The sequence below is a fragment of the Nannobrachium achirus genome, assembly GCF_963921795.1.
Source record: "Nannobrachium achirus genome assembly, chromosome: 10".
NCBI lineage: Eukaryota > Metazoa > Chordata > Actinopteri > Myctophiformes > Myctophidae > Nannobrachium > Nannobrachium achirus.
The window spans coordinates 30,326,164-30,345,218 of NC_137819.1; the positions used below are offsets into that span (position 1 = coordinate 30,326,164).

The 19,055-nt window shown below is 41.6% G+C and overlaps 1 protein-coding gene across 4 annotated transcripts in view; it reads right to left on the minus strand.

The window, feature by feature from the left end:
- akap9 (A kinase (PRKA) anchor protein 9) overlaps nucleotides 1–19,055 on the minus strand; it is a 102,043-nt gene that overhangs the window by 48,618 nt on the left and 34,370 nt on the right. For 3 of the 4 annotated variants that reach the window (XM_080734459.1, XM_080734457.1, XM_080734456.1), the window contains 7 exons: nucleotides 18,123–18,357; nucleotides 15,524–15,584; nucleotides 14,106–14,462; nucleotides 13,281–13,535; nucleotides 11,289–11,434; nucleotides 8,654–8,826; nucleotides 5,174–5,403 (listed from right to left, as the gene is read on the minus strand). In XM_080734459.1, coding sequence (XP_080590585.1) covers nucleotides 5,174–5,403; nucleotides 8,654–8,826; nucleotides 11,289–11,434; nucleotides 13,281–13,535; nucleotides 14,106–14,462; nucleotides 15,524–15,584; nucleotides 18,123–18,357 — 1,457 coding nt within the window. The remainder of the gene's footprint in view (nucleotides 1–5,173; nucleotides 5,404–8,653; nucleotides 8,827–11,288; nucleotides 11,435–13,280; nucleotides 13,536–14,105; nucleotides 14,463–15,523; nucleotides 15,585–18,122; nucleotides 18,358–19,055) is intronic. The other variant, XM_080734458.1, reaches the window with a different exon arrangement.

Here is a 19,055-nt window from a genome sequence, read left to right on the forward strand (position 1 = left end):
CCACATGCTGTTAGAATTCCAGTAAGAACGGTATGAATCGTATGAATCCATGTCGGCGGTGAAACTTATCGGGTTTATCCTTGTACGCCAAAGCTCCTTCTCGTGGCTGATCAAACAGGGGCTTCCATCTGGCAATGTGTCTCCGGCTGAGGTGATCCGGCCATCATAATGCTAAATAACAACAAGAAAAACATCCCGCGGGGATTAAAGAGACGAGTGACGGCGTAGGTAGGTAGTGCCAAGCAACAGTTTCTACGTGGCCGTCGCGCACACAGCTAGAGTAAACACCATTTGGAGCCGGTGAAGTTCACGTCATCTCAAATCACATGTTGTGCCTCGGAGGTGGAACAGGTTCCAGGTAAATATTAAGAGGCGAGTCATCGAGTGACGGCGAGTAGTTCTGTGACAGCAGAGAAGCCAGTGCACTTCCAGAGAAAAGTCATCTTCACCAAAAGAGTGGATATCAAGTCCAGGGTCTGCGGATGTGAGGGGATTCCGACACATTATCCACAAAGGTAAATAAACCAAAAGACATGCATGTTTTCCATTCTTGTCCTCTCCGGTGATCTCTGGCTGTTTCCCAGTGTGGTGTCTGACCTTGTGCTATGCGAGCGGAGCACAGCCGTACCATGCCTCTCAGCAGAGCTCACACCGGCATGTGTGCTCCAGTTCACTCTCTCGCTGTGTTTCTCTCTCTTCCCTGATTCGCTCTGTCTGTCCCTCTGAAGGTTCATTAACAATGGTGTGCCGCCGTGGCAACCGTGACCCACAGGGAAGCCTCCCAGAGGCCCCCCCCTTAATTGCTTACTCCAAGCGGCAGTCGACCAAGTGGGAAATGACTGTGGTCTGATCCAAGCCTTCCACTCACTACCTCTTCTGTCAGTCTAGTCCACTCTCCGTGTCTGTCCAAACTCCTGCTTGCGCTTTGCTCTTGCCCTAATACTGTGCTTACTCATTCTAGCTTGCTGTCCGTTCCTTTAAACATCAAAATGTCCTTATTTTAACCATTCTACTCTCACTCTCTTCCCCCACTGCGCTCTCACTTTTCAGACCTCAGGCAGCCTATCTTGTCATTCTTTCGCTCACTTTGCTGCTCCATTATACACGCACAACGCACATGCTTGGAAGAATTCAGTCCCAGAGATTTTTTCCCCTTTTCCCAAAGCCAGAATTTCTCTTTTACTTCCTGTATCAATAAGGATAGTGCAGAATACTGTTCCGTGAAATAGGGGAGGGAAGCAGGCGTGGCTTCAGCCCTCAGGGCAAGTGGAGCAGGTAGATTTGCAAGTACAATACACACTCCTTCTCTTTACATACAGGTAGACACACACACATACACACACACACACACGGCTACACCTATTCCACGAGAGCTTGTCTGACCGGATTTGTATTCCGCATGCTGTAGGTGCAGATGAGCAGAAAGATTAATAAGGTTGTGACAGGCTTCCTCAGTCTAGACCTCCTCCTAAGGTCTTGTGTGGCTTGTCAACCATCAAACTTATCGCACACGAGCGATCTCAGTGTCTCACTAGGTTACAACGGGGGAGAACGATCACCTTTCGCCCCGAGCGAATAATTGACAACATCGGCCAAACAAAGATAATTAACATTCCTGACCGGCTCATTACAGCAGTAGCTTTTCTCACCGGCATTTCACAGGCAGGATAAAGTGATCACGTTCTCCACTGACATGACAAATGAGCACTGGATCCATTAATAAACAAACCACTTAAAGATGTGCTGGTCACAAGACCTCACTTTATTGCACTGTAATTGTGGAGGGACAAATGTAGTAGTGTACGACATGTTACCGTACTTCCCTTGTAAAATGTTATAAAAATGTTCTTTATTGATAGAAGATTATCCTCAGACAACCTGATACTTCTCCGTTGCTTCAGAGAACACTAAGCTGACTTTTGTTGGTCTGATGGCTAAAACGTTCGCATTCACCCACACACAACACACACACACACACACACACACACACACACACACACACACACACACACACACACACACACACACACACACACACACACACACACACACACACACACACTTCTGTCACAGCAAGATAATGTTACACGTGCGTAACCTTTCTTCATTCTTTTTCATGCAGCACAAGGCTGGAACTCAAAGAAGAAGTTACATCACACAAGACTGCAATTTGACGCCCTATGATTGTTGTTTTAAAAATGCATTGCTGTATAACAAAAGATTAACATGGGCTACATGTGATGTACTGTAGCTTAAGTATGCTCTGTTCCATGATCTGACATTGGTAAGTATGTTAAAATGATGTTGTTAAAGAAGAAAGGGTGCAACATTGCAAATTTAATAGAACAAATGGCACAGTCACACACACACACACACACACACACACACACACACACACACACACACACACACACACACACACACACACACACACACACACACACACACACACACACACACACAAAGAAAATGTATTTTAATCTATTTTTAGATGGCCAAGATAAAGCCCATGTAAGCGTGAATAATGCTTGAAAGGAAGCCAAAGGGAAGATGCACAGCGCCATCTATTACATAATGCCTGATTTATTTAGTTGCATGTAGGCATTGTGAACCATAAATAGACAAAATCTGATCTACAAGCTCACAATGTGTCATGCTGCAACGCGTTGTGTGCTTGTGGATCAGCTACAGTAAAGTAAAGTAAGTATACACACTAACTTCACACATTCACTGGCCTGGTTTAAGTAGGCCTATCTTTCTGGGCTGACATTGGACACAGGACACACACTGTGTGTATACATACTAGAAAGCGGGGGTGGGGCTGTTCATGCCCAGCTGAATCACGATAGGCTGTCTGGATAGACAGACAAAAGCCCCCATGCAAATACTGCTTGTATCTATAGGCAACCATGGGAATGCGAACAGCTCTATTGTGCATGAATTCTACACAGGCCAACTCTGTTTCCAGCTAAATTCTGCAGTCTCATCCCCATTTATCCCTTTGTGAACAGACTTGAAAATCCATAGGGGGGAGGGGTGCAACAAGGCCTGCATGCGTTGTCACTGGCGCTTTCTGCCAATTGTGACTTCTAGGTACAAGCGTACAGGTGCATCAAAGTCATGGGACTGTGCACAAGGAATGTGAGCACATATTAGGTGGCAAACGAGGATATACTTTTGTTGTCATCAGTACTCCATGAAGTTCTGATAAAAGTATGACTAACTTTCTAGGAATTGCTCAATACATGTTTGCATTTCTGATACCACAACAATGTTTCTCTTTAACAGCTACTAAGCCATTAACTCATATGCTGCCATTTAACAATACCTTCGTACTCTTTAACTGCCATTCGTCTCCATAGACTTCCATGTAATTCATAGTGCACAGATCATGCACACCCATGCCTAGATAATGCACCACGTGTGTCCACATTGCTCACAGCTTTCAAACAAAAAAATCCGAATGGAAATCCGTTCAGGCATTCATGAGATAGCAGCCATTATGTTTTACACTGTTGTGAGCTTGGAGGTCTGCTACCTGAGTTGTATGGGGGTTGTATGGGGGTTAAACAAGCAATTTCGCGATCGCTATCATGCCTACTAACGTTTTTGGGGTCCCAAAACATTTTTTGAAAAAAAATTTTTTTTGAAAAACTTTTTTTTTTTTTTCAAAATGGCGGAAATTCTCGGGTTCCTCGGGCGTGGCAGGGAGGGACATCGCGAAATTCTCGGGTTCCTCGGGTTTGGCAGGGTATGAGTTAATAAGCTGTTTCCAACACTGCTGCCACCACTCCAAATATTCATATTGCATTCTACAGTTTTTCCTATCTCGTCCTTAAAGTTGTACTATGTAACTTTTTTTATAAAACAAATCTTAAAATTCTCCTAACTATTAAATCACAAAAGTTTTAGAAGATCCGCGCCGTGAATTTCAGCCTGTAAAGCCTTCTCTATATGTAAACTGAGATCCTTGCCGTGGACCGGATCTCGCGCCAAAATTGCGTCATCACACTACCGGCCAATCACAGCGAGGGTTATACAACTGCCGGCCAATCACAGCGCATCTTGAAGTGGGGTCGCTATGGCAGCCATATTTGTTGTCGCCCGTTTGTACCATCCCTTCTCTAGGTAATTTCGCCTACCAGGCAGGGTGAAGGAGTCCGTATCTCTGGAATTACTGAACGCACAGGAACAAGGGACCCCTTAAAAGATAGATCTCAGCGAGGTGGAGGCAGACGCGGGGGTCTGAAGGTACGAAAAACGGACGAAAGACGCGGACGCGACCGCGGTTTGCTATAGGGCTAATGACCACTAGTTGGGCAACTTACACAGTATGGCTTTAATCATAAAAAATATCACCTGAATAAATGAATAAAATATTTGTGACAGGTGCGTTGGTGGAGTACTAGTAGACATGTATACTTTAGTCAAGGACACCGGCACAATGTCTGCACTTCCTCAATAAAGAAACTATTTAATAGGCAATGTATAGGTCAAGTACCTTTTTCAGGCTGAATGTCCTTGACCAAAATATTGCCTATACATTCATCAAAGTTTCAGCCTCATTAACACTCTTCTAGCAATTGGAATAAGTCACCTACTGTAATGATGCTTTATAATACCAGAATTTGTAAATGTGTGCTTTGCAGCCTACGTTTCCTCACCTAGTGGTCACTTAAGCCACCAACAGGTAAGGTAATATTCAGTAAGACTTAAGTGGACAGCGGTACTATTATAGGGTAGAGGGGACCAAGGTACAATTACAGAGGTAGAGAGGAGAATGCAAAGAGCCCAGAGAGTGGGATAGGAGAGTAGGAGTGCAACAGATCTAACAGATTATGAAAAATATCAATTTGAATGAAATAATCGATTTACTGTATTTTTTTTTTTATTATTATAATTTTTTTTTAAATACAAACAAATATATATATTTGTATTTGTTATAAAAGAAAACGCTTCTCAAATTTACGTAGCTAAAATCTGGGTCTCCGAGGCTAAGCGTACCAGTAAGACTCCCTAATCGGGAGATAAGAGACCGTCAGGTCGCATACACAAACTTTAGAAGGCAATCGTAGCCAATCAGGAGGGAATATGGGAAATGGGACAGATCCATGGTGATGACATGACTTTAGAGATACTGTGTACCGCTAACAAAAAAAAAGTGTCCTCCTACCTGGTTGGTGGTCTGGGTGATGGCCACCAGCATCCTCTCCAGTGCTACCTGGAGGCGGGTGCTGATCCCCATCAGGTAGTCCTCATTCTCCAGCTGGCCCTCAGCCGCCAGCAGCAGCAGGCTCTCTGTGATCTGCTGGGACACCTCCAGGCCCTCGTCAGTCTCTCCAGACCACGCGCTGACGTCATCCGCGCCCACCTCACTGACCTGGCCGGCGTCTGTGGGAGGACCTGTGAACCACACAGAAGGTTTAACAGGAGAAACTAATATGTTTCAAGTATATTGTATGTGATTATTGCCATTCACTTAGTGGTCAATTAGTGGTATATTAGTCGTATTGGTATTGGTAGTTGCACTTGTGCAACACTATAGGGGACACAAACTGGTTGGTTCAATATTTTACCTTTAAGCCATTATTCAATAAGACTAGCCAAATGCCATGTCAGCCAATAAAGTAATATAAAAGTGTGGATTCTGTGACAAAACTGTCAATGTCCTGTGACTTGTTAAGACAGATTCAAAATGTATTTTACACATGAACGAGTTAATACAAGTTTATAAGAAAACATTAGCAGATGGCTCAACTTGGGCTCATATTCATTAGACAGAGCTTAATTAACAGAATAGTAAGCACGCAGTGCTTACAGTATATGATGAGGGTGTAGGCCATGGAGTGGTATACAGACTACTGTATGTGTAAGAAGTACATATGGCAATGCCCCTAAGGTAGTACACTGTAGGCCTATATATAACCCAATTTTATTTATTCATCTGATCATGTGACCTGCCGATGAACTCAAGAAAATATTTAAAAAATATATAATTTTATACTGCAGATTTGATTATATTGCATTTTGATATAAGAACACACATTAACTTTGAAATGGATCACAGCAATCAAATTAGATGTTTTACTGTATAATCTACTGTCTACTGTATAATACCTATGAAATAGGTACGATAACTCACACTATTGTATGTGGAAATCTATCTACAGTAGGGGGCACTGTAGGGAAAACAAAATGAAAACATGTTCAGTGAAGACCATACTGTATGAACATGTAATCAATCAGTAACAAACAGTACAAGGAAACAAATAGTTTCCAGTGGCAATATTATGGCCAAAATAAACTAATGTTTCTATACTCTAGATTTGTATTTTATTTGAAGTTCATAGCGTCTCATTCTCATACTGAATTTGCTTTCCACATTTAAAGTATTGACACATTAATGATAACCTCAGGACAAAATACCAATAATAAAACAACCAAATGGGTTCACAGATTTAAATGTTGCTTTCTGGCTGAGAGTGTGTCATGCCATGGCCTTTGTGAGAACGTGACATTATAAACTTTGAGTCCTTTGGATCATCGTAAAACATTGAATAGAATGAATGTTACATGAGTGCTATTTCCCTTGGAGACGGCAAATGTATTCCTGGAACCACTTGAAATCATTTACAATTCCTACAAGGTGTTCCAGAAACACAGTGAGTATGACACTGGTTTGCTCTGACTCAGCTCTTTTAATTAGACCCTCAAACTAAGGCTGGTGATTCAAGTGGGTTGTTGTATATAACTAGAGGGTCGCGGCCCTTTGGGCCGCTCACATCTAGTTAGAAAAAAAAAAAAAAAAAAAAAAAGAAGTAAAAAATAATAATAAAAAAACCTGTGTGTGCCGCAGCGCACGTTTCCGGTCGGACATATTTGACCGGCGGACTATTTTATACAGAGGCAAAATATGAGGGTAATAACGAATACAACTGTATACAGAGGTTTGGAAACGACATCTTGCAAAGGTGACATGGGTGTTTGAATTTTTAAGCTATATTTAGTACATATGTAGTACATATTGGCCAAGTGGTTTGGTATTTAAGTTAGCGATACATGACCCGGAAGTAGATCACTTACTCTTTTGTAATATTAAGATACACACAGACAACCATGTTGCATCATTTGTGTACAGACCAGCCAACCACATTAACTCCACATTGACTTCCACTGTGTATGAAATGTTAGTAACGTTACTTAACCACTTAACTGCGCTACTTTTGTCATATGAAGAATAGCAGCTCACAATGCATCACTTTGTGAGCTTTCAATATTTTCTTTTATTTCTATTTTACAATAAATGAATAAACCCCATAATGACATACCCAAAATAGGGACAACTGGTTGAAAGTGGTTAAATTTGACATGACAGGAGAACGACCATAATACAGAGTATCTGTATTTACTGCTGGTAAAGTAGTGTAGTGGCGCTATCATGAATGGTTGAATTGAGTCAATATACTGTCAGTGTAACACAAGGCACTAGAGACTGGTACAGTAATTGAATTATGTTAATGCCTACATGCGTTATTACAAGTATTTTCATTCTCATCTTACATGATTGTTTATTTTTTAGCACTTTCTTCATATGTGGCAATCAATATCAATATCAATATTGTAGAGCCAGGGGAACTCCATGTAGTGAGTGAGTATGTAAACATGTTTTGTAGGTTCATTTCTGTTTATTGTGATGATTACAGGAAAGATTTACACCGTCTCTCATGACAGCTAAAACTACCCAAATAAATTAATACAGGACAGACAAAAATGTGTATTTCCTTCCTGTGCCCCATCCCTATGATTATCTTGTTCTCTCAACACATGACGAATTTTCCAAGCTACAGTTTGGTTAACCTTTTTCCCTAAGATCTTCCCTAAATCCCCCCCATTTAATTGTGCAATACAGTATATTGTATATAATTGTTAGCCAAAGACAAATGGAAAAAGTAGACACCATTTTATAGACCAGTACTGGTCTTGATGAGACCCTTAAAAGTTTGAGCAATCAAATTGCTCATTCTTTCTTAAAGAATAAACATAGTTTATGTCTCAATATATTAACTGTATTAAATTTATACAATGTGTGTATCTCACACACACACACACACACACACACACACACACACACACACACACACACACACACACACACACACACACACACACACACACACACACACACACACACACACACACACACACAATTATAAATTTAACCCATTAAGACCTGGAACACATCTGTTTCGTGTTAGACTTGAGCAGCTTTAACCATTATTTTATGCTTTAGCTAATGAAAAATAGCAGATATACAAGCTCACAGCACGGCACCGAGTGCCGCGCTGCGAGCTAGTAGATCTGCTATTTTTGAAAAATCTTGAAAATTTGTGCAAGTCTTATAGGTCCCGATTCTATCTATAGATGTCTTCTAAATCAAGTGATTCTCAAACCTTTTCATGTCAAGGACCCACAAAATTACATGTATTTGGCCGCGGACCCCCATCTCAAAACATGTTGTTCCAGGGTCCCCCCAGAAGCAGAGATTTGAGTTACAAAAGTTTGCTTTGAAAAATATATATGACAAGATTTGCACAGATTTTCAAAAGTTTTCTCTGCCATGGGTTTATTGTATTCCAAGCCTACTGTGACTTGCCTGCAGGCCTTGGCCAGGTGGCTGGCTGTGAGGAGGCCTGCGGAGGCCCTTCACCTGAAGCCTTTCTCAGAGTGTCCACGTGGAGGCCAATGGTCTCCTCCGCTGCCGCTGTGGTCTTCAGGACTTCAATCAGCACCTGGCGAAGCCTCTCGTACGCCTTACGCAGCTGGTTTCTAAGAAGACACGAGGGAAATCGAAGAGGTGAGTCCCGAGTCCCGACCGTTGGGAGGACTGCAGCGCTACGTACAGCGAACAGTCAAAGAGAAGATGATCTATGTACTGTACAGGGAAGGCAGAGGTACTACATAACACAAGATGTAGGGATGTCATTGAGTGCAGTATTTTCTATAGTAATAGTTCATGTAGAATTTGTAGATAGCTGCACATTAGTGATCCCCTTGGAGGTTTGTCCTCTGCATTTGATATAAGTGATATTTTAACAGAAAGCTTTTTGTTAAAAGGTTAAAGCACTACGGTCGCAATGAGATGCAATTACCTATGAAAACCATCACACCTTGTCCATATCTTGTCAGTAACGCCTCAATGCCTATAGCTGACCTATGACATCACATCGTTGTGACATCACATTCCGTCCTTGTCCCTTATGGAGATCCCTGATGTCCTCAATATTAAGCCCATAGCTTGGAATGCCCATATATGGACATATTGAGTGAGTCTCATGTGGTCTATAACATAAGACATCTATGATGTCAGACGTCAGTCATATTTTGTCCACATTTTGCCCAACTTTAACAACCAACAGCAACTCAAATCGCACTTGTAAATGAATTCCTGCGCGACCTCGCCCTTAAGCGTCTTACTGGTAGTAATGATTGCTATATAGAGTGTTTGTTTTTCCGTAACAGGTGTCTCCCAGCTCGTTAATGAACAAAATATACAGGTGGGTTGCAAAATATCAGCCAATCAGGAGAGTTTATCAGCTTCATTTTGTAGTCCTCCCAGTTCCACTTTTGTCTGCTCATTTCTTTGTGTCATCACTTCCAACATCACTTGATTGATCTGTCCTGTCAGAGTTCTCTATCTTGACTGGATAAAATTGGTGTCTCGACCTGAAAATGCATTTTCTGTTAAATTAAGAGCTGTAGAGACATGGGGATTCCTGTTACTGAACACACACTATACACACTATCTATACTTAATCTACCTTTAACCGATGTTAACTAATAAAATGGTGAGGAAACCTATGTCCTTCTGACTGTCCTCAACAGGTTGACCAATAGATTTTAAATTGCATACAGGCATTGGGAGTGAGGAAGCCTAATTCTTAAAGTTTCCCAATTTTAAGCTGTTTATCAGTATTTTGTGAACTCATTCAATTAAGACTTCTGTGGGTGGAGATGGAGGTGCGCCTTATAGGAGCAGTTGCCAGGATGAATGGTTTGGCAGGTGTTTTCAATTGTCTAATTGTGCTCATGGCTATAGACGCATTTCCAGACGTCACACTGATAAGAACCAGTATGCACGCGCAGGCCGGGAACAAAAGAACCATCAGCTGAAGCCTAATTTATGCTCCGTCGCGCAAAGGTGTTGCATGTAGAATGGCCAAGAACAGCAGACATCCCAGCTATTGTTGGGTCTCGCTAGGAGCGCCTCACCAGTCAACACACAAGAGGAGATTGAATAAACAGAACGAACGCTCCCCAAAACAAAAGGTTTGGGGATCTGTCTGGAATTGATAACATCAAACTGGAAAATGATCTACTGTATGTGTAAATACAGTATGTAGATAATGTGTTTGTTTTTCTTTGAATGACCCCCCCCCCCCACTCTTTTTTCTATGGAAATAATACGATGGAACTATGCACAAAATCAAAATTCACCCACTTTTTTCACTTGTGACAGTAAAGCTTATTCTGAAACAAGAAACAAACTTGCTATGCGTGCCAATAATGTAATTAATACACACATATGTATGTGCAGGCTATAGGCTCTGTAGTGCCAGTTGAGGCCCCAAGTCTCAAGTCTGCATATAGTTTTGGTGCATGCATCGTTGAGTATAGAGTCTATGGACCAATCCAAGTATTCAGAGAAATTCAATCCATCAGTCTGCCAATCAATCATTGCCTGTAATCAAATGGTGTTATTTAATGCAGGGGTCTTCAACAGGGGGTCCAGGACCTCTAGGGGGTCCTCAGAGTTACTACAGGGGGGCCTCCAAATCTTTGTGTTATAAAGACGTTCTCCTTTTTTATATTAACCACTTGAATCCTATCGTCCATAATATGAGAACTTTAGCCAAAAATAGCAGATCTACAAGCTCACAACGCCTCGCAGTAGATCGGCTATTTTCAGCAAGGGCGTTTGGTGTTGAGGGGAAAAAGAGCACCAAGTACAGAGTGAAAGGTCAAGTTAAGTATTGACGGTTCAAGTGGTTAAATACGCATCTGAAAAAACAAATTGACATGAATCCAAACCAAACCTGTCTCTTTGAATAAAATATGTTTAAAAAAAAATAATGATTGTGCTGTCAAACAATTAAACTATATGGAATCTCTGAAAAGGTTGTGGGGTCCCTGCATCATCTCTCTCTCAACTAAGGGGTCCTTGGCCTGAAAACATTGAAGACCCCTGATTTCATGTATCTATGACAGTAGGAGGTTACCCCTTCCCGTACCTTTCAGTGGTGATTACATCCAGGCTAGAGGAGTCTCCTCCAACTTCGGCCGGATCTCTCCTTCCATGGACGTCCTTTATTTCTGGTTCCTCCTTGTCCTTCTCTTGTCCAGCTCCTCGCTTGTCCTTTTCCCTCTCCTGCAAAGCCTGGACAGGCAGCAGAGAGAACACAGACAGCAGCCCGGTCATTGGAAAGGCTACACTTGTTCGAGGCTCCTGAAAGCGCCAGGCAGCGAGTGACGTTTGGATTTATTCCTGACCATTAGTAAAAATGGATTTAAAAGAGTAAAGGCGAGGTACGCACACACAATCACGAGCAAACACTCTGCACATACACACTTTCAACTCCCTCAGAGATGTTGTGGAGGGAGACACTAGTATCTTTGTGGCGCTATGGCAACAGGTGCACTCGAGTCAATAGGACTTGTAGGGCATGTAGCGCTCTCTTTTGGTGAGAAAGCAGAAATGCTGCCCTTTCCTGATGAATATCAATTCATTCACCAACACATGACACTGTGTGTAGCGTGCAGACGACTATCTATACAGTCAAATGGTGCAGACACCCTCTGGTACTACAGTTGTTTCACTCAAATCATTGTTTCATTTAGATCTGATGAAACGGTCTGTTTGATTGGGACTGACACATATATTTCTTCTCACTGTTCACTGTTATTTCTCAGTTCAAACCGAACTGTATTAATTTAATCGTAGTCATATAAATATGCTTTGTGTTTCCATTTTGCACTTGTGTGTTACACTATGCATAACAATGCTGAACTGAACTGAACATTTCTTCATATACCCTGAGGATAAAAACGTAATCAACATTATATGGACAATAAGAGTTAATCATGTTTCACCTTAACTGGCCAAATGCATTATTTATTATTCTCAAATATATGTACTACCTAAAGAGTCACATCGAAATATTTAGCTCATTCATTCGACCCAACTCTAATTCTACCCTCTTTAACAGCTATAACATCACTGAGATAAAAAATAGTTGAAGGAGACTATGAGGTGTACAGAATTAGAAGGAGTTAAACCTGCAATGTCATCAAGATATATACTAATCTGTACCGGCTCCACTGATGTGGAATGATGAATGAATTCTGAATGATTATTATTCTATATGAATGAACAGATTATGTGAACATCATGCTCGACTGTGTGACAAAATATAGTCTAGTTACTAGACTATAGTACAATGTACAGTATACTGTATCATAGTGCCAACAGTTGTTAAACGGGAAAGGTATGCCATTTATTACAATGAAAATTATGCCCAGTGCCATAATAATCACTGTAACTATTTTCCAAAGTAGTCTCTGTGGAACTCTAAACTATCTAGGAATACCACATATGGATCTTTCAGGTGTAAGGTATTCCTCTTTATCACATTACTACATGACACTCCCATGTCAACTAATGGCAGGGACAGCTACGCACTATATGCGAATTAATTGTACTGTTCAAGACCTTTCTTTCCAAGTCGCTTTGAACATTAGTGGATTAGCATCCTATGTATGAGTGCTTTGGACTCAGTCTTATTCCATCAAGAACATTGAAGGTGACAGCCACAGCTATCATGCACCTAATGCCTACTCGTGCAATAAATGGTTACTGATAAGGCTGGCTGACTCTGGGGTTAGGTCTTCAAGACATGTTAAAACGAAAAGATTACTAAAAGAGTGATTTAGATTCAGCTAACAAGACAATTTGAGACTTCTCTAAAGTATGAATATTCCTGGATGAAAATGAAGACATTTGTACTTTGACTTATTTGCACAAGTCAACGCAAGAGTGCAATGTTCTTTTTAACTGAGTGTGTATTGATTTCAGATTTATGCACCATACTTTTAGAGGTCACTAGCCCTTTAAGAAGAGAGTATTCTAACAAATAACTGATAAGATTGCCAAGATATTTATTCAGAGCATGCATGGCTTCTGTCAAGAGTAACCACATTCTATCAGGCCAGTCAGTTGTACTGACCTGCTCAGTTTTCCACAGCTGCTCCTTCAACCGCTGTAGCTCGGCGGTCCTTTCTCTCAGCTCCTTTTCCAATCTCTCCGTCTCCCCTTCCGCCGGTGATGGATAGACTTTGGGGACCCGTTCTTCCTCCTTCCTTTCCTGCCTTTCTTCCTCTTCCTCCTGTGTCTGCATGGATGAGGTGGTCTGGGAGGTGTGCTTGCTCAGACGAGCCAGCTCAGTCTGCTGGGCAAACTCCACTGACATCTGAACTATGGCCTGCAAGGAAGTTCAAAGTGACATATTTGGTGACAGATATAAGAGTGGTTTATAGGGAAAAATCTGCCCAATAGAAATTGGAAACGGACACAATAACTACAGCAAATGTCTTTTGTCAGATTTTGTGATGTTAGTGAGGCAGCTTCTGGATAGCAGCTAAGTTATAATATGTTGCCCGGTGTGTCAGTACTCCGTTGAGTGACTTGTTACAAAATGAGAGAAGAATCATCATTATAATAATAAATTGTATTTTTATAGCGCTTTTCCAAGTGCTCAAAGCGCTTTACAATGGTTCATTCATTCATACATTGGGAGGTGAAGCGGCGAACAGTTGACGCCAGCGTCCTCACCTCGCACATTCACACACCGACACCAATGGTGGCAAGCTGACACCGACCGAATAATTGGAGGCCAACCCATGGACCATTGGCCAATCTGCTCTACCTCCTGAGTTACAGCCGTTTCATCATTAGACAGGAAAATCAATACATTCAAAAGATTAACTTTTCCCCTCCATAAACAATCGCTGTGATTAATACTACGGTATCCATAGACAATGTGGTCACATACCTTTGCAACCTCCCTCTCCACTCTATCACCGGTTTGTTTCAGGGCGACTTGTTCCTCGGCTCTGGGGCCTTCACTGTGGCGGCCCGCCCCGTCGATGTCGGCGAGGTCTTGCTCAACCTGGGTAAATGCTTCCCTCTCCTCTGTCTCTCCTGCAGGCTCCTTAGCATCTCTCCTCTCCGCCGTCAGTCTCCTGAGTTCGGCGCTGTGCTGCTCCTTGAGTGCGGCCACCTCCAGGACATACTTGTGGTGGAGTGCTTTCTTCAGGGTTTGCAGCTGTGCCGTCAGGCCCGGAGACCTGCTGCGCTGTAGCTCAGGATCCGAGCCTTCCTCTAAAATAACCTCTGCCTCAACCAGTCGCTGTATGGACACAGAAGAAAACAAAAAAAAGTAAGAACATTAGAGATTAACAGATAGAGAGATAGAAAGGGACCAGAGGAGAGATACAAGATAGCGGGTTTGATTACTGGATAAGTATGGAGATGAAGTCCCAAAAAGATAAACAGTAAGACAAAAGAAGGAAAAATAAACAAGTGCAGTGATTACAAGATACCAAGATAAGGAACAGATCTTTAGTGGTTCTCAATATACTGTATTCCCCAACGCCTTTTACCATAAATACATACTCAAGTTTGTTCTGTCCACCCTCCTACGCTGATCAAGGGATAGAGATGTTTCCCATCATACTGGAGCCACACTATTCCACAAATACAGTAGCAGTCTGTCTAGTTATGAATCCCTGTGTTGTCTGTTTATCGTCAGCCTCGACAGCACCGCTTTCCTTTAGTGCCGATCCTGCATTGATAGCATCCATTTTTCCATTATCAATCTCTCTCTCTCTCTCTCTCTCTCTCTCTCTCTCCCATTTCAACATTTCTCTTTAATGCCTTCCTTTCTGCATAAAGAGCCAAAGACACTCACTACTTCTTAGACGTTAGGAGGTTGGACACAATGGACACGCATCCGCAGTCCGCACACACAGAGAGAGAGAGAGAGAGAGAGAGAGAGAGAGAGAGAGAGAGAGAGAGAGAGAGAGAGGACGGTAACTGAAGTAATGGTGAATGAGATGACTTTAAAAATGTAGCGGGTGTGGGGGCTTGCTTAGTCACGTGAGACATAAACGTCCTTTCATGCGGTGCCGAGACAAGAGCATGTATGCCTGGTTCATCAGCAGCACGCCACACTGCAAGGTTACGCAACCTCCCTAACCCTTTTAGCCCGTCCCATGAGATATGGAACGAACTGGGCCTCTAGAGGAACGGCAGGGATATAGGGCAGGTTGTAGCCTAGAGGCTGAAAGTATCCCCCCCCCCCCCCTCTCACTTACTGTCACAGTGTTTTAAAGTATACTGTATATACGGTATATATTTCAGACTGGAGGGGGAGGTGATGATTAGTCCAGTGAGTAGTAGCACCCCTACCATTAGTTCTTCTGCATCCTCTTCTGTCCTCTCAGAGCTGGACTGGCCAACGCCGGACAAGCTGAAAGACAAATTAGGAAGGGAATAAAACGGTTGTATTGTAGGCGAGTTGAAATAATTATAAGGAAGCATAAACTGCATCTTAAAAATAATGTACTGCAAGTCTGCCCTGCCCTCCGATCATCAAGTTTGTTTTGATTTATTTGTTTCGGTACTAAATTCTTATTCATACTAAAATTATTAATATTATTTGTAATATTAGTATTATCTTAGCATCTGTGAGCTGATTTCCATAACGTGTTAAGCCCATTGCAATGGAATTTGCTGAAAACCTACAGTATATAGCACAGGACATTCCTCCCTGGAGAATGAACCCTACTGATTGGTGACCCCATGATAGGGTCACTAAAATGATGACACTGACCAATGATTTTAACTCAAAGGATGGCTTGGTCAGCTGGTTCAAGCCACTTTGGTCTGGTTGGGTGCTCTAAAGTTAAAATTAAGATCATACAGCTACTTAAGCACATGAACCCTAGCACCCCAATTCTGGGCATGTCACAATAGGCAAACATTATGTAAAAATAGCCGATCTACGTGCATTGTGAGATTGTAAATATACTATTTTTGGTTGAGACATTTGGTGTAGAGGGAAAAAAGAGGGTGATCATGTAGCATATGAACCCATGGAGGAACACCGTCAACAAAGTATAAAGGAGTTAATTTGGTTATGAAAACATAACAGGTATAGGTAGACAGATTATTATCATATGTCTAATATAATGATATGCAAACAGTACTATATTAATATCAAATGAGCACCATATTACTTCATTCGAATCCTTGACAAAGCTTTTCAAAATGTATGATTCAAGTACTGGCATTGTAACTTAATTTAGCATCCTAGGAGTTGGGACTGAGAACTACAGTAGTGGTGAATATGTTTACAAAATCAAACAGCAGAGGGCAGTAGGATCTCAGTTTGTGAGAAACACATAAATGGATCCTTGTTTTGAGAACGTATTAAAATAATATATAATAAACTAATTAAATATGTGTGAGGACTGAGGAGGGAGCATCAAGAGGTGTCCATATTTAATCTATAAAATCAGTGGCATGAATAAATTCCTCTGCGTAAATGGAATATTTTCAATTTTGGTTAGTGATTTCAAATGAAAGGATAAAGAGCGAAATAACAGGTTTAGGCTTGAAGGCATTGTCTTCTCAAATAACTGCATGCATTCAATACATTCAATAAATGAATTGATGTGAGTAAAATCTGTCTTATTCATTGCTGTATGGTATAATCTCAATGTAACTTTCCTTCTGAAACACCTTCATTTCAATGAATGGACTGTATGTTTCATCATTAAGAGATCCATTCATTCATGTCTTATTCAATGTTTACACTTTCTATCTGAAACCCTAATCTTATAGGTTAGTGGGCCAGCAACAGGACTCGAGTAATGCTTTTAAACACCTTTTGAATATTTCATTAGTTACTGTCGGTGGAACCAGTTTCAGCTAGATTCCGCAAGCTACAATGGATTTGTTGACTATTATTTCCTTTCATCAAATTATCAATTGCCTACTCAGTTGTGGGCATATTCTTTTATATAACAAAAATGGAGTTATGGCTTTTAAAATGAAGCTGATTACTGTGAACAAATCTGAGCTACTAAATAACATTAGTGAGACAGAATTTCAGATTCTTTAATATCTTGGTCTCAAACAAATCTGATTAATGCCTTTCTTGGAATTGATTTCATGGTCAGATTTACTTAATTCTAGGTAAAAGAATATATGGAAATGGAATCAACACTTTAGAGATGCAGGTGTAGAGATAGATGGTGGGAGGAATGGACCCCCCCCCCCCCCCCCCCTTTAATTAAGCTGATGCAATTAAATATTGTAACAGGTCTTGGCATCTCAAAATGGACTCTGTTCACGACTAGCTGTAGAACTTCTAGAATGTCCCGACGTGCTGCTATCAGGTTAACAGTGGAGTGATAAGCACTGCCGGTCCCCTCCAGACTCTCCCACAATGCTGCAGCAATAACATAAGAGTTGACCACTCCAATCTACAAGCTCACACATCCACGTTGTGAGATTTTGGATCTGCTATGTTTTGAGTTAATTGTCGTTAGTATACGGTTGGTTGCAGGTGCGGTGGTCTCAAACGCTAATGTAAGGATGACTCCTTTATTTTTGTAGATTATGTTCTAAAGCAGTGGTTCTCCACACCTTTTAGCCTGTGTGAACCAAAAGACAAGCTGTATGTCTCCCCGTGACCCAAACTACTTCTTAAACTTTTATTAAATGTATTTATGGAAATAAATAATATTCATCAAATACTTTTGATTATTTCTTTAGAATTGTTTTGAATTGAATTGATGTTTGTTTAAACTAAAATCCATTGAAAAAATGTAATGAAATATAGGAAACGGAAATGTACTGGCGACCATAAAAATTGGTCACAACCCACAACTGGGTCTCGACCCCACTGTCTGGGAAACCGCGTTCTAAAGTGCTCAAAGCGCATGACTTGATAGGAAGACAGACATTTGGATTACTGGCGGCCATATGACCCATGATTCACCTCAGCTGAGTTTGGCTGCCCGTGGCCTCCTGGAGGCGCTGTTCCATCATAATGAGCTCTGTGGCATAGCGCTCCTCTGTCTCTGCAGCCTGCTGCTGGTAGTAGGCTCTGAGATGCTCCATCTCCTGCCTGTGTCTTTCCTCCAGGTGCATCTGCTTCTCCTGAATCTCAGCCTTTAGCCTCTCCAGGTCAGCAGACTGGGAGCTAGACGATGCTTCTGTCTGCTCCTCCAGACCTGGCAAAAAAAAAAAAAAAAAACACCCGGGAAATGTGAGGTGCTAGACTAAATGTAAAACGTTATGTTGGCAAATATGTGCAAGGAAGAAGGTGGTTGGGTAGTAGGTGCCTAGCTTAGGCAAAGAGTTTGTTTCAGTCAGAAGGTGAATTATATTTGCCATCCGATTGCTCCCTTTCCAGCTGCCTGGAGGTGCAAAGAAAAACTGTGCATGATATGGCCATTATACTTCTCTATATACTGCTCTTCTTTGTCCGAGGTCCCTGGGGGGGCTGTACTTACAGTATACCAGTCAAAAGTTTGGACACGTATATATTATATATACACACACACACACACACACACACACACACACACACACACACACACACACACACACACACACACACACACACACACACACACACACACACACACACACACACACACACACACACACACACACACACACACACACACTGTATATACTTTTTTTTTCACTGAAAATAGCCAATCCACAAGCTCACAACACCTTGCAAATTTGTTGCTTTCGCAGAATGTTCGGCTATTTTCAGAGAATATTCGTCTACTATGACATGCCCAGAATAGGGACGCTTAACCAATGTGGTTAAGCAATTATCCAAAAAACTTCTAAAAGTAAAGCTAAAGCAATTGGTAGGTAAGCAGAGTTCATTTACATTTTGACTCAATGGTCTGTC